The following is a 27,783-nucleotide window of genomic DNA, read 5'->3' on the forward strand; positions in this document are numbered from 1 at the left end:
AGTGTCAGCACCTAGGGACTAATGTCAGCACATTACCCCCTTGTCAACTTAAAGCAAGTACTCATGGGGTAGATAAAACTGTCACTCCTCATCTTGTTTTGACCAGTGTCAGACTTCCACCAGTTATACCTTTTCTTTACAACTGGTATTCCCTTGTCTCGATTCCAGGTGCCTACAGCTGACCATTAAAACAAGTGTGATCCCTCTCATCGAATTCAGGATACCTTATGTAACGTACAAAGAAGGGTCATATCAGCACTTTGAGACACTTTCTTATTCTGTACATTGTCTACCAGGAACACTTTGTTATTATGTACATTGTCTCCCAGAAACAATTTGTTATTATATACATTGTCTCCCAAAATGAAGCTTCTCAGCAATTTCAGCATTTCTCATTTTCGAGAAAGACACTCATCAGCAGTTTGGCTTCTCTTCTACTTTGGATGGTCTGCCTGGACCGATCTGCAGCTCTATGTCCAAGCACAATAATGTGCAATGAATATGTAATTAGTCATATTCATTATAGGCCCTATATTCCTTTAATATGCTTCGTCACATCAACCCTCCTACAATAGCACGTTACGAAACTGGATGCACACATCATACTGAACAGATGACATTTTTTAATGACTAGTCATAGTTCTTCTATCATTTCTTACTGTTATAGAAAGTAAGCACATTTTGATGCAGAGACTACTTCTTATACATGAAACTTTGCCTCTTTCACCCCCGCAGATTTAAATACGATGTTTAAGAAAAAGACATATGTTTAAATCCCATACACCCAAGCCTTTTCAGAGTTTTTTGTCCCTAAACACCTCCAAGGAGAGGAAGCCGGTGTGCTGTTACCAAGTTGAACCATTTTCCATATTATCATGCATATATTTGGTAAAACAAGAAATATGAAAGAAGTCATTTTGTATTCAGACGGCAAACGTCATAGATTAAGATTCTCAGGAGGACGGGGGATTTCGCTTTGTAAATTCATTCCTAACATTGAGGCCTTGCCACCTTTGCTGGATACTCTTGCGAGTCCTTAAAAAAACAAAAACAAAAACAAAAACAAAATCAAAAAAAAACATTGCAATTAGCATCGTGTTTCATTCATGCAGGGCAAAGATGAGAAGGATTAAATTATCCAAGACCGTGGGATATCAAAGGAACTTAGGAGATCTAGGTATTCTCTTTGTAGCTTGTTCAGAATAAGTCATGAAGAGATGCTCTGAAAGACGTTTGGCCTAGCAGGCTTTGCTTCAAGCTTCCACGTCTGTACAAAATTTCGACCCTCACCATGCCTCAGGCAGTGCATAATGATTAAGCTTCCCATGACGGCAGGCATAAAACTCATTTTCTGTTGGATAGAGGTAGTGCTATTAAAGGCCTCCATTCACCGATTTTGTACTACTCAAGGCAACATGCATTATAATTCGTTATTCATCCCTAACTAGACAGGAGGATCCACTTCTATTATATAAAACATTTGTTCATTGTTTTGCAGGAGTATTTTTTTATTCTAATCGCAAGGCTTTCTGTTTTCTGTCTGTATTCCTCATACCTCTGCCTCTCTCTCCCTCTGCTGTATTCTGCATGATATTTAGACATATGTAAATTTGAATACCTGGATGTATTAGAACGGACAATGTCCAAACGTGGCTATAATCTTTTGGGACCTTTCGCTTGATAACAAAATATCGTCAACATTGTTCAAATGATTCTTTTTTTTTAAACATTTCAATGTGTATATAAGTATGCCCAGTACTGCCTAATTAGATACATGATAAAGTTAATTGTTTTCCTTTTATGCTCTCTAAATGGACTTGAGTCTTTATAATGGACTTGAATTTTTGTTTTTAATATTTTCATTTGTATTACTGTGCATTCTATATCATTAAAGACATCAGCAATGTCAAGCCAGACGCGAGATGATAACGTCGAGTATTCAAATAAATCATGCACTACGAGTATATCTACCCCGATATACTTCGCAGGACTGTTCTTAAAAGACATCGAGATATGATAATAGTAATGACATTTCACTCCATCTTTTTGAATTATCAATGAGAGATTTTCTGTTCATCTTTTATTTTATTTTAAACCGAGCACTGTCTTTGTGGGCGTCTATCTTGAAACTTCAATCTTGGAGATTGATTTCCGAGCAGTTATCAGATTCAGTTGGCTATAACACTGAGACAACGCCTTGTTAAGGTTTACATGTCGCTCTTATGTTCCTCGCGAAAATAATTCTTCAAACCTTCTCCAGACCACTCCGGACGTCTTCGGTAAGTTCAAATTTTCATAAATATTCTGCATTCAACCAATTGATTCTTGGGGTTCTCAACTTGATAAGAGTATGCATTTTTATTTTCTCACCATAGCAAAACAAATAGCGCATTGCCTCCAAAAATCTCTGGATTATTTCCTTTTCTTGTACATTCACGAGTATAAAAAATACAGAACTTTTTCCTCACCGTAAATCGCATCAAGTATGTAACGGCTGCCAATTTTCCTGTCTCTCTTCGTACCCTTGATATAAGTTCCAATTTGATTGGGAATATAGGCCAGTCGACTTTCAGCGACATGATCCAACCAGAAACAATTAGACTTAACATTAGCAGACAAGACACATATGGCACAAATGTCAACAATCGCTTCACAAATAGACAAGGTTACCACACACCATCACAAATTAATATTAGTCATTACGCTTACTGAATTTTACGGCCTCAACTTCAATTTCTAGAAGCGCATTGATAACGAAGTTTGCCTACTTTTTGAACTGCTAAATCAATCTCATAAAAACGTTAAAACTTGTTAATATACATACCATTGCTATACGAAGCGATTACATTTGAATACAAGTTAGTCTTTCAACGCTTAAATACCCACTAACTCGCCGATAGGCCTACTGCAGCAGAATTCGTTTTAGTCATTTACACATCTTTTTGTCTACTTTAAAAAGCGTTTCCTTTGAAGCTCTATCTGCCCTTTCTGGGGTAAGCATTATGGTCTTGTGTTTGCATTTTTCGTGCATTTGCAAGAGGGACATGGTGGGTAAAAACATCTTTTCAAAGGACGTAAGTACTGGGCGGGAATCGAACTCGGGTCTTCCGGTTGGGAGTCGGGAGTCGTATTCGCTATGGCACAGCGCCCCACATACTAGTCGTGGCCAACCAGGGGGCTCTTTATAAACCGTGGAGGAAGCATCATGACGAAAAGAAGGCCATTTAACGCAACAAGGAGCCAGAATGTCACATGATATGATCCATCAGCCTTAACGATCATACCTGTAAGACAAATTAAGATATAAGTAAGTATTAGTAAAAGATATTGCTAATCTATGAAGTCTCATTTGATTATAACTGTATATTTGTGTTTAGTAATTTTCTTTGATATCGAGGTTTGGACATTCTAAACACTAAAAAGTATGTATCAGATTGCATACAAATCGATATGGCGTATAGCTGAACAGTGCACAATTCTATTGGTGGTTATTTGGACATGATATCTTGAATTATTGAATGGAATTCTATTTTTTAGTCAGGTTTCAGATTAAGCTCATTATCCAAGTCTCTGTTTTTAGGAAATCTTTGTGTGCTTGTATAGGACTGTGTGTGCTAACCACCCAATGAAGGAGTGCCTTTCTCCCCAGAGAGCCGATACTATCCTGTCATCTTCCATTACACAGGTTTGTCTCTGTGTGCTGCCATTACGGGTGATGTTCATTGTACAATTTCAACGCAAACGGCGTTTGCAGGCAAATTTCATAAAAGCATGATTATTTTGGGGGTTTATTGATTAAAATCAATTAATAACACATTTTCTTGTTCGGAACAATGTCACGAACAAATTTCATCGAAAAAACAATGAAAAACATAAAGTCGAAAAAAAAGGAATACATAAGAAATTAAAAAACAATAAAATACTTAGGAATTTTTTTCTGATTATGCAATTTTTTTCTCTTACATTTGCTAAGGACACTAAAAAGAATATGTACACCCAAAATGTGCCTGTTTTGAGCTTTATTTAGTGATTTATACCAAATTGTCTGATTTCATGCATCATTATGCATAAATTAGCTTAATTTAGTGTAAATGATCATTTTTGAAAAAATTAACTTCGTGGTACTTTAGATTACATCATAGGCAATGCGTGTGCCAATTTTCGTCGCGATCGCGCGGTCGACGGCCGAGATCCGGAGGGTGGGGGGGGGGGGGTGGGGCCTGGGAGGCCCCCCGGCTCTATCATCTACCTAAATAGCCCGGCCTAGTTAGGGTTAAGTCTTACAATAATTCTGAGTTTTGGCAGGGAAGGAAAATGTTAAACTCCTTCTCTGCCAAAAAGTATGTGCTAGTATGGAAAATGATTGACAAAACTCAACAGACTTCTAAGTAAAGAGAGTTAGAAAATGAGCAACATCGGAGACTTAACTGAAAAAAAGGATATGAATATAATAACACTGATTCATGATATGTCCATCCTATATCCAGCAAAATTTTACAATATGCAATTATAATTCATGTCAGTTTCGGTATTGTCTTGTACGTAATGCTGTTTTGAGTTATGTTATAAAGATCAAAGTGTATAATTTTTATTTCATCACCTGTTAAACATAATAATTTTATTATCATATGTGTGTAGATAAATACATGTATGCATACATATCATATAATACATAATATGTAACACATAATATATAATACGCATATTTTACATGATATTATTATGTATATGCGTATATGAGATATGACGAAAGAGAAAACGGTGCAAAGCTTGTAATAATTATTGTTATTGCTGTTCCTCTTGTTTTGGAAAAAGAGCACGAGATGAAAAATTGGTCTCCGCCGGGAATCGAACCCGGGTCCTTACGCATGGAACGCCTACGCCTTAACCGCTCGGCCATGGAAACTTCATAGCGATTCAAGCAGACCCAAGCTCGATTTATTACCCAGCGGACCAATTCTCAAGCCCTTTATGTGCGTATTCCTTTTTGGGGCAGAGAGTTATGAATGATAACCAGTTTCATGCCTCAGCTGGATTTAGTAATAAGATTCAAGTGCCGGGGAATGATTAGGGTAATATAAGATATGCCATGTGTATGTTTATATATCAACTTACACGAAACAAACTTAAGTTGAAGAGTCATCAACTGCTTTTGTGTAAATTTACATTTGTTTGCACGTACTACATGCACTTGTATAAATATGATGAACATACAGTACCCCCCAAAAAAAAATAAAATAAAAAAGAGAAAGAAAGTGACAATGAGACTATTTGCACTGATAAATTTCAAAGTAATTAAACAATCTAATTGCCATTTCAGGCTAGAAGACTACAACGTCTGATTCGTACATCATGCAGAAAACCCCATTCAATTTGATTCCGTGGTCGTGGAGAAATGTGGATCTTTGTAATGCATGTCATGAGTCCATTTCTCTCAAGTTTATCACTTGGATGTTCTTGGCATGTCTTTTTGTAATTATTAACTTTCACATGTTACTAACTTTTGCAAAACTCAGAAATCTGCATCGTTTTTTTATGTAATTCATTAATCTTCTTTAATTGAAAATGAAGAGAAACAATCAGTAACTTTTTCAAGAAATTTTTTTTTTTTTTGTCAATGGACACAATGAACAGCTTGGTATTTGTAAGATGTGAACACAATGGATAAGCCGTCTCCTTACAAAACTTCGAGGGAGCAGACTTCTGACATGCTTTAAAAAGATACCTATTTCTCTGTGACAACAGAAGCAGATTGAATGGGGTTTACTGCAGAATGTAGTTAATAAGTTATAGTTTTATACTCTGAAATTGCAGTTTGATTGATTCACTACTTTTAAGGTCATCGTTGCAGAAAATCTTTATTTTTTTTTTTTTTGGGGGGGGGGTGGGTCACATGGTACAATACATAAAAAACATAGAGAAAACATAGACTTCATTTTAACAGAAATCAATTCAGTGTCAACTTACCAACGAAGCACGGTCCAAGGAAGTAGCCAATGACCTCTGCGATGTTTGATATAGCAAGTAGCAATGGGAAGTGAGAGAGCGGAGAACGTGCTCTGCTTACGACGGTCATCAGATTGGCGTTCATTGATATGGACAGAGAGGTGAAGAATGCTGAAAATAACATCACGAGGTAACTGAATACGAGTAGATCGAGAAGTAGAGACACGATGCACACAACTGTCATGGCCAGGAAAATGTCGACTGGTGAAATATGTTTGGAGGCAGGCCCGCTGAACGCTCGGCCCAAGAACGAGGCGAGGGCCGCTGAGAAGGCTAGATATAATGCGTTTGAAGATGAGATCCCTCGATCCATGGCCCTTGGAATAAGGAAGGCATACCAACACCCGCTTATCATTGAGAACACACACGAACATAGCATCACGACATTTTGACATGGATCTTGATAAAATAAGGTCTTTTGCCAAAGCCCGAAGATATGCGACGTAAATGAATACTTCTTAATATCACTAGCGTCTTTGACTTTAGTGCCCCCAAAAGATGCTTTTAAAGCACTAGAGCTGGATGGGTTGCTGGACTTAGCTGACTCTCCAGAGGACGTACGTTCCCGTGCAGTCTCGGCCCCTTGATCCTGCGAAGGGCAACGGCTGTATCCGTTACCTTTCTCCTCTTCCGGCTTAAGGTCAACGTCCAGTGAAAGGACTAACGGCAGGATATTCCCTATAAGGGCACCTACAATGCCTAGTGCACCCCTCCATCCGTAGACTTTCAGCAGGAAATCGGCCAATAGAGGAATCACCACCATGCCGACGGCATAGCCAGATTTTCCCATGCCATAGTTCGTGCTGAAACGACTTGGTTGTGCGTTGCTCAGTCCGATGATAACAACCGTCGAAATGATGCCACTTCCAAGTCCTGAAAACAATGGTTGAAGGGAATTTTTTAGAACAGTTCACCTTGTTTTCACACCTTCGTCATGCAAGAATCATTGATACAGGGGCGTCACCAGCTTTTTTTCAAGGGGGTGCGTTTTGACAGTAAATGTAAACTGTGAGATTTTTTTTTTATTGATTTATTGGCTCCTGTGTCATCATGTACATTTACACATACTCTATACATAATATTGTACATATGATACATGTGATTGTATACATACACGAATCTTTCGCTATGAAGGACTATACGGGGGTACAATATGTGACGGTGTGAGATCCTCGGCGATGATCCATTCCTCTCCTTCAGTGCGGATACCCCCTCCCACGGTAGGAACATTTTGTAAAAACAAGAGTGTAAAAGTCGCGTTTACAGAGCATAGTGAAAATAGAAATACTCTGAAGGACTATTACGGTGGTCCATTATGTGACGGTGTGAGATCCTCGGCGAGGGAGCGAAGCAACCGAGCGGGAGAGGGTGTAGGAGGGGGATACCCCTCCCACGGAGGGACTTTTTGTAAAAAGAAAAAAAAAGGAGAATTGCATAACAATTAAATGCGAGCGAGCGGAGCGAGCGAGCTTGAAAATTTTGATATTTTACAATCCCAAACTGCGGTTTGTAGCTATATTTCTTCGCTTTGGAAATGAAGGGGGGCGCATCGGGCGCAACTGCTTACAATTACTAGCAGCAACATGAGCATAATGGCATAACGATTAAATGCGAGCAAGCGGAGCGAGCGAGATTGAAAATTTTGACATTTTATAGTCCCAAAACTGCCGTTTTTAGCTCTATCTTTTCGCTTTGGAGATTAAAGGAGGGGGGGGGGTGGCGCACCGGACGCAATTGCTCGTAATTACTGGCAGCAACGTCAGGAGAATGGCACAACGATTAAATGTGAGCGACCGAAGCGAGCGAGCTCGAAATTTTTGGCATTTAACAGTTTAAAAAATGCCGTTTTCAGATACATTTTTTCGCTTTGAAATTTTAAGGGGGGGGGGGTGCGCACCGGGCGCAACTGTTTGCAATTACTGGCAGTAACATCAGGAGAATGGCAAAGCGATTAAATGCGAGCGAGCTTGAAAATGTTGACATTTTCCATTAAAAAAATTACCGTTTGTAGCTATATTTTTTCGCTTTGGAAATTAAGCAGGGCGCACCGGGCGCAATTGCTGGCAATTACTGGCAACAACATCAGGAGAATGGGATAAAGATTCAAATGCGCGCGAGCGGAGCGAGCGACCTTGAAAAATTGGACATTTTACAGTCTAAAAAACTTCCGTTTGTAGCTATATTTCTTCGCTTTGGAAATTAAGGGGGCGCACAAGGCGCAACTGCTGGCAATTACTGGCAGTAACATCAGGAGAATGGCATGAAATTAAATGCGAGCGAGCAGAACGAGTGAGCTTGAAAATTTTGACACAGTCAAAAAACTACCGTTCGTAGCTATATTTTTTCGTTTTCGAAATCAAGGGGGGGGGGGGGGGTGGCGCACCGGGCACAACTGCTGGCAATTACTGGCAGCAACATCAGGAGAATGGCATAACGATTATATCGTCTGTATCACTTCAGTCAATCAATTTTCCTTACGTTTTTGTTACCCAAGGTTCCGCAATTATGTGTGTTTTTTTCAATTTACTTTGTTTTCATTATGCAACCTTATTCTATGTTACCAAAGAAAGTGAAATGTTTATGTTCTTTTCGAAAAATGAAATAAAGTTTGAGTTGAATTGAATTGATTAAAATGCGAGTGAGCGAGCTTGAAAATCTTGACATTTTACAGTCTAAAAACTGCCTTTTATAGCTATTCCTTTTCGCTTTGGAAATCAAGGAGGGGTGGCGCACCGGGCGCAACTGCTGGCATTATTGAATACTGGCAGCAACATCAGGAGAATGGCAAAGCGTTAAAATACGAGCGAGCGGAGCGAGCGAGCATGAAAATTTTGACATTTCACAGTCCCAAAACTGCCGTTTGTAGCTATGTTTTTTCGCTTTGGAAATTAAGCGGGGGGGGGGGGGGGGGGCGGTGCGCCACTGGTAGTCAAAGATGTCGGTTTATGTTCATGATTGGGGGAGGTATGACCAGCGAGGGGGCGTCGAAGTGACCAAGCGGGGGAAGGATGTCCAAAATCTGCACTTTAGAGCATCCCCTAGTTGTTTGTGTTTTGTGTGTGTGTGTGTGTGTTTTATACATGGAAAAGTTGGGAAATAGCCCAGGTCAAGTCTTATTATTGGCAATGCAAGGCATTTTATATAGACTACAGTATGTACACAGCAACACTCAGTGATCTAGTTTTGATATAACAAAGTGTAACAAAGTTATTCGGCTACGGGCTTTTTGAACAGTGTTTCACACTATGCGTTGCCTCTTTAATTATGGTTAAGAGAAATCTTAGAGCAAAAAAAAAAATATCTTGCTCACCTTTCAAAAGCAGTTTACCAACCCTTGAATTACCATTTTGATTTGTTTTTAACCAGCGGATTGGGGGGAGGGGGTACGTGCCCCCCCCCCCCCCCCCCCCCAGTTACGCCACTGATTGGAGACCTATAACGGGGGAGGGTGTGGGCGGGTTATCTCCCTTCCATGCGACGGAGCTTTTGTATTTTCTGAATTGATAATCCGTTGCACAATGAATGAAATATACCTTACGTATACAGTACGGGCGATAGATAGTAAACACGTGATGTATGTATACAGTATCAGTGCTGCCAGAGCCGGGGTGCGATTGTTTATTATTATTGTTTATTGAAAATAAGAAGAAAAATTAAAGAAAAGAACAATTATCTAGCGTCCGGCGTTGACGTCGCTCGCAGACTGGAGCGGTTTTTTTTTTGTTTTTGTTTTTGTTTTTAGGTTCTGAAGGGGGGTGCGTTCGCACCCAGCGCACCCCCCCCCCCCCCTGGTGACGCCCATGTGATATATGCCTTTATCCAGGAAATGAGCGTACTTAAAGAAGTTTTACGTAAAATGAAAGCTAAGGTTATTTTTGCAGGGCATCGCAGGAATTACAGTAATTAATAATCAAGAACAGTCACAGATTATACCTGTTCGTGCGATAATGTCAGCAATTTGAAAGTCAGCAAAACCTTTAAATACCATCGCGATGTGTGGAAAGAGATACAAATACCGACCTTTTGACTAAACAAACAAATTCGTTTAAACCAACAGATTTCATTATAATCCCTAGCTTTAGAGATGAATGTTGGATGTGACAACGAACACATCTTGCTCCATAATGTTAACTTTTATAAAGTTATCTGCCGTTTCTTACCTGACAAAGTTACAGAGGCAATGAAAAAGGAGCTACTTGCTGACAGAGAGGAGAAAATAATGCCGATCGACGCGAAAACTGCTCCACAAACCACAAGAACCCTTCGACTGATGTTGTAGTGGTACAGATAAGCGACGACTGGACCTGTATTGTGGGGATCGATTCAGAATTGTTAAAGTGTTCACCCTTAATTCCTCAATTCATAAATTCGACATCATGGTCAAGGTGACGTTCATAATTGGAGTGAAATCAATCAAACGCGATCTATAAGATAGGCATTACCAAAATCAGATCCTAAAGTAGAATATTGTGGAATTTTGTAGTTACTCACGTATGCAACAAACATTGCTATCATTTCATTTATTAAGTTTCCACTCTCACGATTTATTTGTGTAACATAAATCTATATAGATCAGTGCATAGCTGCAAATATTCGAAAAATCAGAAAATAGACTTTGAATAAGTTTTCATAATGCAGAATGGATCTAAGTCAGTCCAGAGTACGTAGCATTCATATTAGATAATTATTGTAATGTGAAGGGGAACATCCCCAGAGAAGCAGACGCTTGTGGGGGTAGATCCACAGTAAAGAAGTCAAACTCCATCACTCACACACAGAGACACTCACTGCACGCATGCAAAGGCACCTGGACAATCATGCGTGCACGCACACACGCACACACACACACACACACACACACACTAAAGCTAGTATGATGATTATGCAAAAAGGAAGAAAGTGCAGCTGCAATATCCTCAAAAATATTATTCTGTTGGCCTAAACACAAATCATTGTGTGTGTGAGTGTGCGTGCGCCTGTGTGTTTGTGTGCGTGTTGGTGTATGTGTGAGTGCAAAAGTATTATTATAAAGCCTAGAAATTATGAACGTCACTCTAGTAAGGCTAGACGACCAAGTAAATAACTCTTAAAGTTTTTCAATCACTGAAAGTGACTTGAAACGATAGCTCATTTTAGCTAATTTTGATACAATATGTGTTGGCAATTCTTCAGGCGAAAACATCTGAGACATTGAAACTGGTTTATGTGTACCACTTTGCGGTAGCTGCCCGGGCGGAAGTACGACTTTTCAGTTTTCACAAACAGACACACTGATTTTAAATCAGAGCGTGGCAACATTGATTATGATTATGTAACTGGATAGGTTCTGTGGATTCAAAAAATATGCGTTTCAACGAATAATTGCTCAATTACCGTACTCAAATTCGCATTCCAAAATACTTACAACTTTAAACTCGATTTACTCAAGATGAGGTTTACCACGGGCGCCAGCCTATTGTGTCATTTCGTTCGTGGTAACGTCGTCGAATTTTGCTATGGTTTTCTACATATCAGGGGCTGTAGCCCTTTTCAAAATTACTCATGCGTCGAAAGAGAAAGAGAGAAAGAAAGAGTGGGATGGGCGAAAGAAAAAAAAATCTCAAAAAACCAACAACAACAAAATCAGAGTGAAAAAATGGCACCCCTGTTTACTGTACAATTCCCTTATTCTGCAATTACTTACATTTTACCGGAAATTTTATAGGGAACACATAATATGCGGTCACTCTGACCACCCTCCCCCAACCTTCAGTATACTATCCACTCAATGTGTCACTCAATATAACAATTACATTGCCAACAACATCGCACTCCTCGTACTGTACTAATGTTAAGACACCAGTGACTCTCTTCTTTCTTTGTTTAAAACGATTATATAAAACCATGTAAAGCATGAGGCTAATAAAGCAGAAGCTCCATTCTCACTACACACATCGTAGGTAAGTCCACAATCTATTAACGACTTGATCAATTAAATGGCCAGTCTTTTTTAGAGACTCAGCGGTGAATTACACCTATACATCAAGCTGTCCAGGTCAGAGCTGTTTCAGGAAAGCTAAAGATGTCTTTAGGCGCGGTCAGGCTGGCAAAAGATCGAGAAGTTTAAGATCGCGATCTTTAAGATCTCGAAGTTTTGCCAGTGTGGCCGCACGACAAAAGATCGGGAAGACTTCGCGATCTTAAACTTCGCGATCTTTTACCAGTCTGACCGCGCCTTAGTAATATCAAGAGGATGCTTGCAAAATATCCTACGCGTCAAAGATGCAATATTTCACATCGGGACCGATACCTCATACCTGCTGAATCCGATTCTCTAGGAGATTGAAAAAAAAAAATAGAAACGCGTTGTATTATATTCTCGTCGAAACGATAACAAAGCTCAGTGATGGGCCGTTGGTGGGAGTTGGACAAGGGAGACGTTGCCGAAATCCACTTCCATTTCTATGCAAACCTGGGGGGCGTTTCATCAACGAGTTCGTCGGAGTTTTCACCGACGAATTTGCTGTCAGCCAATCAGACCAAGGATTTCATTAGCTTTTAACAGTTGTCAGTGTAAATCCTTGCGTCTGATTGGCTGATAGCAAATTCGTCGGTGAAAACCCCCGACGAACTCGTTGATGAAACGCCCCCCTGATCAACCGTTCAGCATTGGATTCAAACTTGGCGTATAGTAGTGCTGTATTATTCACGTTAAAGGTTCAAGAACTGCTTTATATTGTATTCAACCATCTCCCATAAACGTTTGAGATATTGTGTTTATAGCACATTATATTTTGCCTATGCCAGTGTGTTCAGCCATAGAACGTGAATAGTATACTGATGTACCCTGTGCATATATCAGACACTAGGCTGTGTTAAGTGTATTTGTGTGCTGTGCAGGCCCCTATGTGACGTGCGTGTGCTCACGTTGTTGTCGAATCTCCTGGTATATTCTAGCGCTAACAATATATTGCGTCTATGTTCTCTGGCTGTTAATCCGACAGTCCCAACAATATTTGTATTTCTTGTATTTCTCATTATTCAATTATTTCACAGTTTTAAATGGTCGTAAAACCGTGTGCTGGGATTTACGACAGTTCAACGTTACATCGATGTAAAAAGTTCTCAGATGATCTATCCCGTGAAGATAATTATGTGAAGAAAAAAAAACACATACACAAACATACATACACATAATTTCATGTATCTTTTGCCATGTATAACCTTAGTTTATAATGATTATGATTATAGTCATTATCATCACCGACATTCACTTTGCATGATTAGCATTTTTTTTTTTCAATTAGTCTTGAGTTAGTCCTTTTGAGAGACAATGATAAGATATGTATACGGACACAGCTACAGACACATTGATGAACTTCAGCCTACATCAGAATATGAGTTTCATAAAAACCGATTCATGAGATCATATTCCATCCAACTCCAACAAATCGTCCCTTTTAACAGCTTTCAACCGTGTCAATTTTAGTTTCTTTTGATGTACTAAGGAGTTATCAAGATCATTACATTTAAGTTTGGATCTTTTTTTTAAAAGCACCTATTATGAAAATGTACGTAATGATTTATTCATATTTTTTTTTCAATCACGGGTTTTTGCAAATGAAAGAATGTAAGTAGAGGTCTTACCTTTCTGCGCCAGGAGTGTCACTTTGCCATAAATATGGCGCTTTAAAATTCTTCATTAGTATTGTTACCATTATTACTGATATAAATGCGCAGTTATACAGTGCATAATTATCATAATTAACTCTGTATGAACTAAAAAAAAATGGAATCAATAATGTCTTAAGAGGAAGGCTCTTAGAGCCCTTTTTAACCCGTTCCATACTGAACCTTGAAATCCCCATAGACTTAGTACAGTGGCTAGCGGGTTCCAGTAGGAAAAGGGTTAAACGAATCAAGGGCAGACATTCTCCTAATAGGGGTAGTTAATTCGAAAGTGTAGTAGGTGATGATGTAAAGGATCCGTATGTTTTCGTGTTAATATGACAGACTGACAAGTTGTTATAAACAAGGAACAGCGTTGTTTGATGTCAACAACAAACTCTTTATCAAAATGAGAATAAAACATAAGTTGTTCCCAAATAAAAGACTGCACATAATGAATTCATATGGTCTCGACACATTTTAGTTCATGATCAAAACCGTGGTATGTTATCAAAACCAAACCTTTGATGTATAAATGTTCTTTTTTATTGAAACTTTTCATTCCAACCTGGACAGGAAAGTGCAGCCCTGTAGAGTCCGAACATGATCCCCGTGTCCATAGCGGTCAGTTCCAGAGTAACACTAATGTCTGGTAGGCAGATTCCGAGGCATTTCAAAACTCCGTTCGCGAAACAAGTTTGCAAAAATAGCGCCAGCACATACTTGATGGCAAGGATATCTTCGTACGACGTCAGCCTCATCACAGTGATTCTTCGGACGTTTTACCGGGAAATATCTGACGAGGTCCAAATTCCAATAATACGTCAAGTAGCGTGTAAAAACGAATTGTAGTCAGTGAAAGGCGTGCTACAAAAGCAATGCTCAAGTAACTCTCCTGGATCGTGAAATCGTGAGATTCGAAACGAAAAGCTTGCGGGAGACACTGAGCAAACTATCCTGGGTACTTTTTGATAGCTAATCGAACTTCATCGAGTAAAGACACAACAACAGCAACAACAACAACATACAACGCAGTACGCTTCAGCAACTAGAAAACGACGATGAATTAGCAGCTGTACCCATGACAGCTCATGAAATACCAATGCAACCTACTGCATTATGTTGACTGACAAAAACCTTGCATTTTGTATAACTTCACGCTAAACTGATTTCTCGGAATGTCCCATTATGTCCATGGCTGATGCCCAATGTGTGCTGTTTTGATGCTTACCTCAATATGATAGTGATAGTATCAAAGGGTGTGTACAGTTCTTGTCGAGATGGAGATTTAGCTTTTAAAATTTTGTGAGATATTCAGAAACCTCTCTATGAGATGTCAAAGAGCATGCAGTTCTAAGGGGTATCAAAAGTTTATTCGATGAAAATCGGTTTTGAAATGGCTGAGATATCCAAAAACAAAGTGAAACAAAGAGATACTAATAAAGTTGGGGTATGTCGCCTTATATTATAAGAAGTTTTTTGGATATCTCAGCCATTTGAAAACTTATTTTCATCAAATAAACGTTGAAGCCTTCTTTAAATTACATGCTCTTTCATATTTTATAAGAGGCTTTTCATTATCTCACTTAGGAATGTTCAAAACATGAATCCCTACCTCAACCATTTATTATAATAATGGTGACGACTACTTGTATAGCGCACAGACGCACGCGGCGCTTTGGTTCAGACATTTAACTACACATGACATGATACACAGGAACAGAAAAGTCATTAAACAATACACAGAGATACAGGTGGGGCATGGATAAGGTCGATTATAGTATTTTTTTCAGTTTTGATCTTGAATTTGTATGTTGCGGAAATTTGGAGAAGTCTTGGGGAGCTCAATCAAGCGTTTTGCCCCTATAACAAAAATGCTCGATCGCCCGATGAATGTCTGACTGTTACTCAAATCAATCTCTTCTCTCCCTAACTCTCTTCCTTTCTTTCTTTCTTTCTTTCTTTCTTCTTTCTTTCTTTCTCTCTTTCTTTCTTTCTCTCTCTCTTTCTCTTAATATATGACCGTGCATCACAAACCCAACAAAAAGTAGCACGCACTAATTTTTTTTTTTTTTAAGGACTGAAAATAGGTAAAATGGGTCAACCCAAATTTACTGAAAGAACAAGTCTTCTTCCTCATTATACTAAAATTTGGGATCATAAAACGAACAGGAAATTGTGTTTGGAGTAGGGTTTAGTATGTTTGTTTTGTAGAATAGTGTGATTAGGTGTTTCTCATAGAGTCTTCTTTTCATTTCGTAAAAACCCAGGCCGCTATGGTAAAAAAAAAAGTCCATACTCTACACTTTCAAATCCAACAACCTTGGAAAGAATCACGCTACTGCTTTGAAAGTCGACATTGATCATGGAGAAAATGTGTTAATGAAGCATATTCAATTTCAGCTTAATCTGATAATCCCTTCATTTTTGTTAGTCTGGTCGTTAACATCATGTTTTTTATTCCATTCATTGCACAGCTAGCACGGCTTGGTAAAGATTAAGTGCTTAATAGACCCTGTACTTCAGGCCTAAAAAGCCTCTTTTCTCAGTTTACACTTTCTAGAGTGTGTGCTGGAATTCTTTCCTATATTAGGATAGGTTAGGAGAGTCTATTTGAATTGAGTTATACATCCTTTTAAAGCCTAAAGTCTGCTCTTAACTAAAAAATCCATGTCTAACGACTTTTTGCTGATTTTGTGGTGCAGGGTTTTATATAGCATGTGTGTTTATGAACAGTTTTCATCAAATTATATTTCTTGATAGAAATGCGTTCATTTTTAGTCCCACACAGTCCCACACAGTAACATTTTCAAAGTACATGTAATGAAATGATTGTGCGAAAGTGGAGAAATCAGGCAATGGAAAAGGAGTTTTGTTCCCAAAGGTGGCAAATCCAGCATAATCCGATCAGAAACCCGTTTGTATGCAGTATGTTTGACAGCGCTTTGACTCTAGAGTGAGGCCAGGCTGGCAAGCTTTCTTTGCCCGTGTAGCCTCCCAGACGACCCACATATTTGATTTGATTTGATTTGATTTGATTTGATTTGATTTGATTTGATTTGATTTGATTTATTGGTTTCTGTATCATCATTGTACATATACACATTCATGTACAAACATAAATATGATAATATATATAAGTATTTTCTTGTTCATTGCCTGTGTACAATGTACAGCAAAAGTACAACAAAACATACTACAATGAATAATACAGAGGGGCTACAGCATAAGCGTAGCTTGATTTGCGTGCAGCCCCCGTAGCATAACATAATATTATAATGTACATCGGAAGGAGAATAGGAGGGAGGGATGACTTGCATAGAGATAGGATAGTTGAAAGGAGAAAGGGAAGGGAGAGGCTTGTCTGCTTTCACTAAAGGATATTACTTGATTATAATCTGTGAATTTTTTTCATTTCTATCCTTTGGAGAGATACAGCTGAGAAAGTGACAAAAATCGATAACAAAAACAAAATTTACGTCTTGAACAGCACCATGCAAAAGGATTTCTTCCAAAAGTGCTAAATTCACAGAATCCCAGAAATATTAATTCTTAAAAACTATAGATTTTTCTAAGACAAATTTTCATGGACATAAAATCATTTCAAACACTTAAAAGCATGTGAAATAAAAAAAAAAGTTTTCTCCTTCCCTTCAAATGTGGATTTAGTACCTTTTGGAAAGGAACTTCTCATATAATATACACATTATAGTGTATATACCATATGGATATCTGTGTGTGTATGCATTTAAACGCCTTTATTTCACGTATAAATCCCCTCTTTGACTTGGATGTGTGAGATGTACCTTAATGTGTGGTTTCGAATGGAAAAAGTCTCATCTTTCATATCAATTAGGTTTCATTTGAGGAAGTATAGTCAGATCCTTCCCTGCGAGTCCGCTTACAATGCCAAGAGTCACACATAACTGTTTCCTATATAAACAGGAAGAAAAAACGTCTCCATTTTATGATGTTATTGGACTTGCGATGTGCAAATTAACGTCGATATCAGAATGCTCTGCCAACCATAGAAGAACAACATGATATCATAAAGTCTCGCGTACACGACTACCAACAAATCACGATGTATAAAACACTCGTATTATAAGAACACGCCACACCAATACGTACACTAATAAAGGCATATATATATATAAATGATTAGACGCAGGATGATGCGTCAAACAGAACATAAAACAGATCACCAGGTAGGATGTTTTCCAACTTCTCAAGTGAATGAATGTTGTTGCAGATAAGATTTACATAGCATAATCAATTATCTTTTACAAACAAAATCTCTAATACTATGAGAACTATGAGCTTTAAGATGTCATATACTGAAAAATCAGATCCCTCAGGAGTGTGGAGAAATTGTAATCAACCCTCCTACAATAGCAGGTTATGAAACTGGATACACACATCATAATGACCTGAAACCAGGATGTACAACTGTTGATACTTAGGACACTTATGTTGACAAGGACTTACACAATGGTCCTATCTCTATCAGGTAGGTGTGGCGGAGTGACTGAAATGCAAATCATAATGGCTGATTATCATTCCGCGTTCCTAAGAAATATAGTTGTCTGTAAGATACGACGGGGATTAAACAGTGCAGTTCCTTCTGTGCATCATATCCTGATATAAATTCATCGGTCAAGCTTGACAGTTTGTTTTGGTCAGTTGAAAACGAATGTTTTGCTAGAAAACCCAAACGCGGATTTATCGGTCTTCAAACGAACGAATGACCGTCTGCGCGCATACATATTCACAAAGGCGTTTGCGACTTTAGAAAAAATCCGTGCCCCTCTACAGATGCAAATAGGCCTCGGTGCGAAAGCCTTCAGTAGCTGTTTTAGAGGGATATATCCTTTTCAGTCAGGCATTGTTGTCAACAGAACCTACCTTGAAGTACTTGAAGGTGATATCAATGCAATAGATTTAAGATGATGCTCACAATATTCTAACGAATTGATACAAAATGACGAGTAGAATCGTTCTCACAATAAATGGAAGGCTCTAAGAGTTCCTTTTAGAGAAACTGAAGGCGTCTTATAGATTGTCGTAAAAATTGTCACTCCTGTAGACAAGCAATTGTTCATTAACTCTTTTCTTAATTTCTACTCTCAGGATTTGACTGATGCTTGACGTGATGCCTGGTCAACGGATTTTATTCCTCGCTGGGCTTTTCTCCTTCGCCATTAGCTATTCGGGTAAGCAGACCTGACATCATGCTGTATTATTGTTGTTTTTTGTCTCGTTTTTATTCTATTGTTTGAAACAGAAAACAAATTCTTCATTTATTCCTGTAAATTCATTCTGCAACTAAATGTATGCTAGATAATTTAATAGTTCTTTACAAGAAAAAGAATCATCTCGGGTTACATCTGGCTCTTATTGTATCTACTCGTACAGACAAAATTAATATTTAAAGTGCATTGTGTTACGTAGGAATATGATATGGAGACAAGAAGGTCAACAAACTTTAAAGAAGATCAGTATTTTAACACTTTCTACAATATGAGTTGCCTTTCAAGAAAGAAAGAAGATGTGTAAACATGTATAAAGAAGAGATTTCTCTGCTTTCTGTATTTCACATTTCTGTTTGATTTCATTCACGCAGGCGGAGCTACTTTGTCACTAGACGTGCCAAGTCTTCTATCACCAAACCAGGAAGTAACAGCTGTCTGTACTGCACGGGATGTCCTGGGTTCTGACGATGTTGTCTGGTATCTGAATGGCGTTAAGATTACAGATGGCGTGCAAACAAATAGCTCTGTGAATCGACTGTATCAGTACATGTATATCCTAGAGAGGTTGAGAATAAATTAAACAGACTCTCTAAAGATGTCAAATATACGTATGTATTTTGACTAACATGAGCATATTCCGTCAGGCAAGGCAAATTCAGTGGTCATCTTTGAATACTGGAGATATTCAAGAATGAATGTCACATTTTTGCTACCATTTTCTGCCTACTTGCGCCCCAGTCTATTCTTGGAACTGTACCAAGACATTCGCTATGTCTTTCCGGTTAGTGACATCACTTGAAGAAGGGACACGCTATCTCTATGATGACACTGAAATGCAATACATTAGAATGCATCCCGATTCAATTGTAATACATGTAGTTGGAATCGCCCTATCCTTCTCCCCCTCCCTATGAATACTGATATTAAAAAAGACTTTTTCAAACTTTTTTTAATAACATACTTTTTAGAGGACAAGTGTGGCAAATTTGGCAGAAAAATAAAGACAGTGAGGTGGGAAGAGGGATCGCAAGTATAGTACTATTATACTGCCAATGCTATGAGACATTAAAAGTAATGCTGCGAATTTGCATTATGATCAAAATGTCACCTTCAATCGAGAGAATCATGCAATGCCACAATAATACAAAGTCTTGCAGTGCTACCATAGCCTTTTCTATGAATTATTGCACGATGTATGCTTCTTGTAATCGGAGAAAAGAATTGATTACAATGCACACACACACACACACACACACACACACACACAAATTACTTTCCCTTGAATGTTTATTTGATTTCCTCCACATTGTAGAGGCCATGCAATAGATTCCCGACATTAAGTGATGCAACTTAGAATGATGCACAATCACACACATAAAATTATTATCACAGGTTCGTCGGTTGTTCAATCTTCAAATAGTGAGAATACACACTATTTGGGAGGTATTAAGTTGACTGAAGAGGGGGGGGGGGGGAGGCAACAAACCGGATATGATCCATACACTCCCAAGGTTCCAACCTCTTCCGGATGATAACATTGTACCCTGGCATGGGACGGAAACGAACTCTGCCCTAGACATTGTACATCACTCTCTAATCTTTTTCCTAACACTCTATCTTTCAAGATCCTGCAAAAGTGCTTTGCATAACACTCGCAGGGCATATTCATTAAACGACCTAAGTAAAAATATATGGAGAGTAAGTCTCTTGGAAATGACAAATGCTGGATATTCTTGCGTTTCTGATCTCTCCAGAGTGTGACTGCTTTTGGCAGAAATCCGCTGGCTTCATAACGGACACCCTATCTATATAGAATGAACGATGACATTTGGGAAATTAAAAAATCTATCGTCTAGATCTTCTACTGACGATAGCACAGCAACCTGGTAAGTGAATATTCCTCTATTACTCTTTTTCACTCAGCCTGCTTGTAATAAAGTTATTTTCAATGCCACAGAAACGCTTGTACATTTCGCTCTATTCAGTTTGCATGATCAATTCGTTGTGAAATCATACACAAGAAGAACCCAGTATCTAAAGGCAATGGACCTATAAAAGTGACGAAATTGATCCTTTCTCTCTGAGATCTTTAAACTTGTCTGTTATTTTTCTACTGTTCTCTTCCTGCTACCTTGTCCTACTTCTTTTGGGCCTAATATTTGGAGTTTTAGAGACTTTTTTGGTAATTAAAAATGACTTTTTTATTAAGACGTTTTTACCTAGCTCTGGCAGTCAAAAATATCGCGCTTGCCTTGAATTCTGTAACTACATCTCTTTTGTCAACTCTTTACCTTTAAGAAGTAGTTTCTTTAACAAGAACATTCGACGATTGCCTGTGTTGTGGTCAGTTTTGCTCAAATTGACAAGGAATAACCCCGAGACGGAAATGAGTGAAAACCAGAAATTGTCTAGCCAAGTAACTTTTCTGTCCAAACCAATGAAATTATTATTACGTTACACTAGAGGGTATTTGAATGGAGAGTACATATGTTTATCTGTCCAAATATATCTTTGATTGACTCTTTATCGGCGATTACCGCTGCATTACGCCGTGTTTTTAGTGAGCTAATGAATCTAGGTAGAGACAGCGACGAGTGACTGAATCGTTTCCATCAACAGTGGGTTATCTAGGACTGTGTTATAGGGATAATGTTGACATTATTGGATCCCGGAATTTAGCTTCCTGAAATACTTCGAGGTAATAAGACCGAAGTAAATTCTTTTAATGAAAGATTTTGTAGAAAGATTTTGCTCGCATGTTGATGTAGTGCAGAAAATACCACTCCAAAAAGTGTTGCTATTTCTTCCCATTGTCTGGCGTTATATCTAAACATATCTTATTCCAGATTTACCTAAAATTTGTTGCAAAGAAAAAAAAATATGAATACGATGTGTTGGCTACCTTAATTTCACTACAGAGGAACATAATATGAGCAATGCCATTATGTCTGATCAAGCTGCTGCTCAGAGGGAATGGGAAATCTTCACCAATATTGATTTCAATCAATATGTCTTTGACAGGTAAGAAACACACTATTTTGAAACGCGTATCCCTTTCGCGCATGCAAATTTGAAATATGCGTTAATTAAGATAATGCGGTATCTGAATACTTAAAATGAAATATATTTTACATTCTTAAATACACTTCTAAAGCCACATAATTTGTAAATTACCGATTTTTCATGATGTAATTTCTTGATTTGTTAACGCATCAATGCTTATAATATTACTTAAGGTAACTTAAGCCTTTGCTCAGATAAATGAGATTCGATCAAATAAAATCCTCAGCGATGCTAAAAATAATATGAAAGACGTTGGCACGTACGGTAATCGAACTGTTTACTACATTTCTCCGGGACGGAAATCACACAATAATAAACCGTTTTTTTATTAAGAAAATATCAATTGGAGATATTCATTTATGTTCTTTTCTGTAAATTCATAACCAAATCCAAAATGCCTCACTACAACACGTACTGGTTTCACATCGATTGATTCTTTTAGTTTAAATCGTTAGGATAGGGATCGATTTGGACATCGACAGGAGAGATCAAACGCTAAATAACCTGTTGATATGAAAAGAGGCAGAATTTACCAATCCCATAGCGGTCTGCCTAACGCCGCATCTCTACCAGTTTCGAGGCAGCGATTGTTCGAGGCCGTGTGATGGCAAGATTGGTGAGTATTAAATGCCAGTAATTTGGAGTCGCCCCAATCATTGCAGGCCACGTCGATCGTATTTTATGCATAGTTAAGTATATCCAGTTTAATCTTGAATCAAAGAAGGAGGGGAGGGTGAGGAGAATTATAGGGAGACAAGAAGAGAAAGAGAGAGAGAGAGAGAGAGAAGAGAGAGAGGGAGAGAGAGAGAGAGAGAGGGAGAGGGAGAGAGAGACCAAAAAAGTTCATTGATCAGATCAATCATATGCAATACACGACTGCGCCGAATTCTTGTGGACATAAAAATATTCGGAGACAAAAGATTTAAAGTTCATAACTCTGTCGTTTTCTCTCTATGCTGATGAAGAGGAAAAAAAAAACTATAATTTTCTCAAATCTTCAGAATTTGAACATTTTTGAAAAATGTTGGATCACCTTATCTATAAAGTGATGAGCAAAAAAAAAAATGGTGGAAAAGAAAAAACGAGTGACAGGTCCTGATTCCCTTTTTAGGGATCAATGTTATATATTTATATTCTCCAATGTATCTATATTACTCGAACGTCACCAATATTGATATACTTCAATTAATTTTCCTCCTTTAAGTTATCTCTTTCTCGCCTTTCTGACATTCCGTTGTTTTATCAATAAGAAACATCTCCGACAATAACTCTTTATTTCAACATCCGATCTTTTTTCACTACTAATATTTTCCCTTCAACAAGAAATTCAGGTAAAGGTAAATTGCCCTCTTCCTCAAAACAAACAAACAAACAATAAAACCAGCGAAAATAAAAGAAAATAGGCCTACTTACTGTTCTAAAATTCTTTTGGTTCATTTGCGAAATATATCACGATGTCCCGTGTCACTCTGCGCATTTTCTGTGTGTTTTGTTATGCTTTATTTCATTCTTTTTTATCAGTGCGACTTGTCGGAGGTGCGAGCGATAATGAAGGCCGAGTTGAGATATTCTGTGACGGGCGGTGGGGCACAGTGTGTGATAACAAGTGGGACATGAGTGAAGCAAATGTTGTGTGCAAACAGCTGGGTTACTCATCGGCTACATCGGTGCATCCTGATGCCCACTTCGGGCAGGGTTCTGGCCCCATCTGGATTGATTATTGGACTTATTGCCCGACTGGAAACGAGAAATCCCTTCTGGAGTGCTACCACTGGCCGTGGGGTTGCTTCCCGTCTCGCTGGGTGTCTTCATCGTGCGGCCATGGAAACGATGTCGGGGTGCGATGCGAAGGGGAACGTAAGTTCAGTCTGATTTAGAAAAAAAGAAATGACGTTCTTTGTTTTCCCTTCGATTTGAATTCACAAAGGTTTACTCCCTGGAACACTGTGTATTATCACCATTTCTTTTTGCATTATTGTAGGCTTACATAATATTAAAAGGAAACCTTTGGTAAAGCAGAAAACTTTACTGCGTCAATGTTTAAGAGTATGTGTACTTTGCAGACTTTGCTTCCATGCGCATATTCTGTTCGAAAAACTGTGTTAATACTAAATTTTCGTCCAGCGGTAAGATTTGTACCCGCCTTTGTTTGATTACGGAGTGCAGCGTAATAGACAGGTCTTCAAGGAGTGGCAATGACAACACTAATGTATACCCCTGAAAAAAAAAACAACAACAACAAGATTACTATTGCTGTCATCACGACTTAATTAGCATAAGTTGTATTTGTTCACTTTTACAAATAAGAAACGTAATAGATCAACAATAATTAACAATGTTGTGATCAAATAAGTGATAACTATGATTACTCATGACCTTTTAATCTTACACGTACATGAACAGAACAACATAAACGTGTAGACATGTCAATATTTCGAGGTACTACGGGAGGAGAGCGTAGTCAATACACACACACACACACACACACACACACACACACACACACAGGAGCTCGTTCAATTGTATCCAAAGAAAATATATTGCTTTCTAATATCTTGTCTATTTCAATTCAATCCTGCTTACTGGGATTTCCACTGGGTTCATACCATGAATACATTGGGATGCATTGCAATTAGGAAACCAGAGTGCCGTGGATGCGTACTACGCGAACAAGACCTCCACCCACGGGTTCACGTACGACGTTGACCGGTTTACTTACTACGACATGACGAGTGAAATGACCTTTACCCCCACTTCCGTCAATGATGGTGATATTCTCCAGTGCCATGTGTACGGGCTTCTGCGATCAGCAACACTTCAAGTTGATGGTGAGTGTTTCATTATTTTCATTGGAGAACCCTCTCAATATTTGTCTTGTATTTAGATTTGCCTAAAATGTTGCTCAGACTGATTTTCGGGTATATTGTGATTGACTGTCATGTGTTTCGGGGCTTAAAATGTACCTAATTCAGATATGCGTAGCTTCATGTAGGCCCTATGTCTAGAAATCATCATTGGCAAAAACGGAGGAAAGCAAACAGACAAACAAAAATGTGTCTTCGAAATCTCTTTACAATCAGCTACCATCGTGTTTCATGGAATAGTGAACGGAAAACCCTCAAAAAAAATCAGGTACCCGAAAAAAGGTACCCATATAATCATGTTTTCACAACAACGAAAGACATCAAAGAAATCTATTTCGATTTACAAGAAAACAGTTATGGTGGCCCGTGGGACACAAGGCTATTTTGCTTTTATTCTGTAATTACCTCGCACGGGTAACTTTAAAGATTAAGATAGTTATATCGACTCAGTGTTATTGAATAAAGTTTAAATTCTCGGACAACTGTGAATTCATATGCTTATCAAGAAGAAGTAATGTTAAGTTACCGTATTCCATGCACAATGGTTCATGCGTTGCAATTTACCGCTTATTTTCTGTTCTCCCTTTGCCCTAACTTCTCAATGAAAGGTGGTAATCACACTCCTGACATTGCAGTGTCCAACCCTACACTCACTCAGGCTCCACTTCCAAACATCCTATCCGTCGATGCTGTGGAGCTGAGAGGAAAAGGTAACGTAGTGAATCTCGTCATCTCGTGTCACGTGAACTTCACCGATCAGCCGTTCCCGTACCTCCACACCTACACCATCGGTACTGGGAATACCACTCTCTCCTCATCAAGCCGCACTTCAGCCATCCTCTCGCCACGCCCTAACGACTGCATCAACCTCACATGCTCCGCGACGAACGGTGTTGGTTCCACCATATCGACGCTCTGGCACTGCCCGAAAGGTATACCAAACAAGCCTCGTCACCAATGTTTTTCGCTATTACCGTATGAGTGATAACCGAAAACTCTTTTAACTATTAAAGAGAGAGAGAGACAGAGAGAGAGAGAGAGAGAGATAGAGAGAGAGAGAGCAAATCACCAGTTTTGCTGGATGAGCTAACACCATCAGGTCACGGTGGGGCATCGGTCATATTCAGTGATAGTTTTAGTCATATTTGTGTTTGAATTCAGTGCATTTTTGTGTAATAATGTATCATTTGATAATGTTTGTAACTATTTTACATTGATATAGCTGATTCCTGGTGCATGCACTGGTCTTGGAGGAAGGTCTCGAGCCTCCGTGATTAAGTTTGCCTTTTCCTCCCCTGGCAACAAGCGGCATGCACATGGAATCACCACAGTTGTTATATCATGTAATACGATTTTCTGTTTGTATTTTATGTCCGCTTGTATTGTATGTTGAATTGCCGAATAAATAATAATAATGATAATAATAATGAGCAGTGTCCGGGCACTAGCATTGGTATTCTATATTTTTTCCCAACCGGTGTATCTCAAAATAATTACATGTATATTGTTATAGAATAATATATAATTTACTCATTAATATGTCTAGCGATCCACGTCCGACAAGCTATGCTTTTTAGTGGATCACTATTTTCCATAATCGAATTTATATTCCGCTCGCCCACGAAGTATTTATACAGTGTTTTCCTAAATATTGTACATGTTATATGTTGTTCTATAATTTGTCGTATATATATTACATGAATCTTATGCAAACGTTTGAACAATATTTCATCACATGTATACTTTGTACTATGTTTTTTGATTTTCGATGATTGGAAATAAACTATGATTGAATTGAATTGAATTGAATAATAATAATAATAATAAGAAAAGAATCCGTTAGACACACCGGCCCAGACGTATGAAAATCTTTGCCATCCTAGTCTCGCGCATTTGTCCAAGTTGATTTTTTTGAAAAAAAATTCGTTAAGCGTAATGTTCTTTCGCCAAAACTTCAGTGACCTAACCTACCTATTCACCAAACGTATTTTTTTGTGTGTGTGATATGAAGCATTTTGGTTCTTTGGTAACTCTGCCTTGGCACACAGAGTTGTCGCAAAATATTTGTCACCCCTTTTCCTGCACAAGAATGGTTCTGCAGCTTCACCCAGCCTTTACCAGGCAACTGGGTGAAAGCACCTTTTGTGTTAACAAGTGCAGCGAACGAGGAATCTTTTTACTACTTCGTCTCTTACTTTTTCTCATTATCTTCCAATTTCGCCATCCCTTTCTTTTTCTAGCATCACCTGTGTACATGTCTATTCTGGATTTGTTTTGTAAAACAGTTTCTTGTTTTGTTATAGCCAAGCGTATAGATAGTTTATCAAAACTATTTTTTTTTCTCTGTACATCTAATGAGGCCCCAAACATCAAACTTCGCTTTACCCTCCTGCGCGGTAATATAATCTTCTTTGTGGGCCTATATTTCTGTATATTGTGACAATTACTTTTTTTAATGTATTCTTTCATGAGTAAAGCTAGTCATGGTTCAATATGAATTTATTTGTATTCTTTTTTTCTAAAGTAATTTGCTAATTTATTCCACGCAGAAAACAATAGGTTTTAAAAAATGCTCTGGCCTAGAACAAGGCAGTTATAGGAGGGATTCCTTTTTGTGAGTTCATCCCTGGATGAATTGTTTTTCCGTTATACTTTAATCTAATTGAACAAGGTAATCGTATGGCTGAAAACACCAAATTGTCAAAATTATGAAAGAGAGATTTATATTGTTAAGGGGAAATCCAGTGCAATATAAGTTAGTCTGATAAGAAAGAGTAAAAGAGTAAAATATTGCGAGTTCAATGGTATAATTTTGATCGAAATGAGATGAATAATAAAGAAGTTATGACATCTTGAAGTTTCGCTATTTGGGGGGGGGGGGGAAACAGTCAATATGAATATGCAAACGGCAAAATGAGCATGTCATTCACTAACAATTTACCATATAATTT

The 27,783-nt window shown here is 38.3% G+C and overlaps 1 protein-coding gene and 1 long non-coding RNA gene across 2 annotated transcripts; one reads left to right on the forward strand and one right to left on the reverse strand.

Annotated features, from left to right (window-relative positions):
- Window positions 1-6,025: 6,025 nt before the first annotated feature.
- Window positions 6,026-14,414, reverse strand: LOC139717234 (monocarboxylate transporter 12-B-like; the record flags this gene model as incomplete). Its single annotated transcript, XM_071628732.1, has 3 exons — window positions 14,222-14,414; window positions 10,167-10,310; window positions 6,026-6,879 (listed from the first exon to the last, which is right to left on the reverse strand). Coding segments are annotated over exons 1-3 (1,191 nt in total), but the record flags the coding sequence as incomplete, so codon positions are not given.
- A 6,180-nt stretch (window positions 14,415-20,594) lies between these two features.
- On the forward strand, window positions 20,595-22,491 carry LOC139717258 (uncharacterized). Its single transcript, XR_011709952.1, has 3 exons — window positions 20,595-20,791; window positions 21,824-21,926; window positions 22,411-22,491. It is a non-coding gene; the product is annotated as an uncharacterized lncRNA (long non-coding RNA).
- The last annotated feature ends 5,292 nt before the right edge of the window (window positions 22,492-27,783 follow it).

Source organism: Diadema antillarum, unplaced genomic scaffold, assembly GCF_040938485.1.
Source record: "Diadema antillarum isolate AM-2024a unplaced genomic scaffold, OU_Dant_1.0 scf00000073, whole genome shotgun sequence".
NCBI classification, from domain to species: domain Eukaryota; kingdom Metazoa; phylum Echinodermata; class Echinoidea; order Diadematoida; family Diadematidae; genus Diadema; species Diadema antillarum.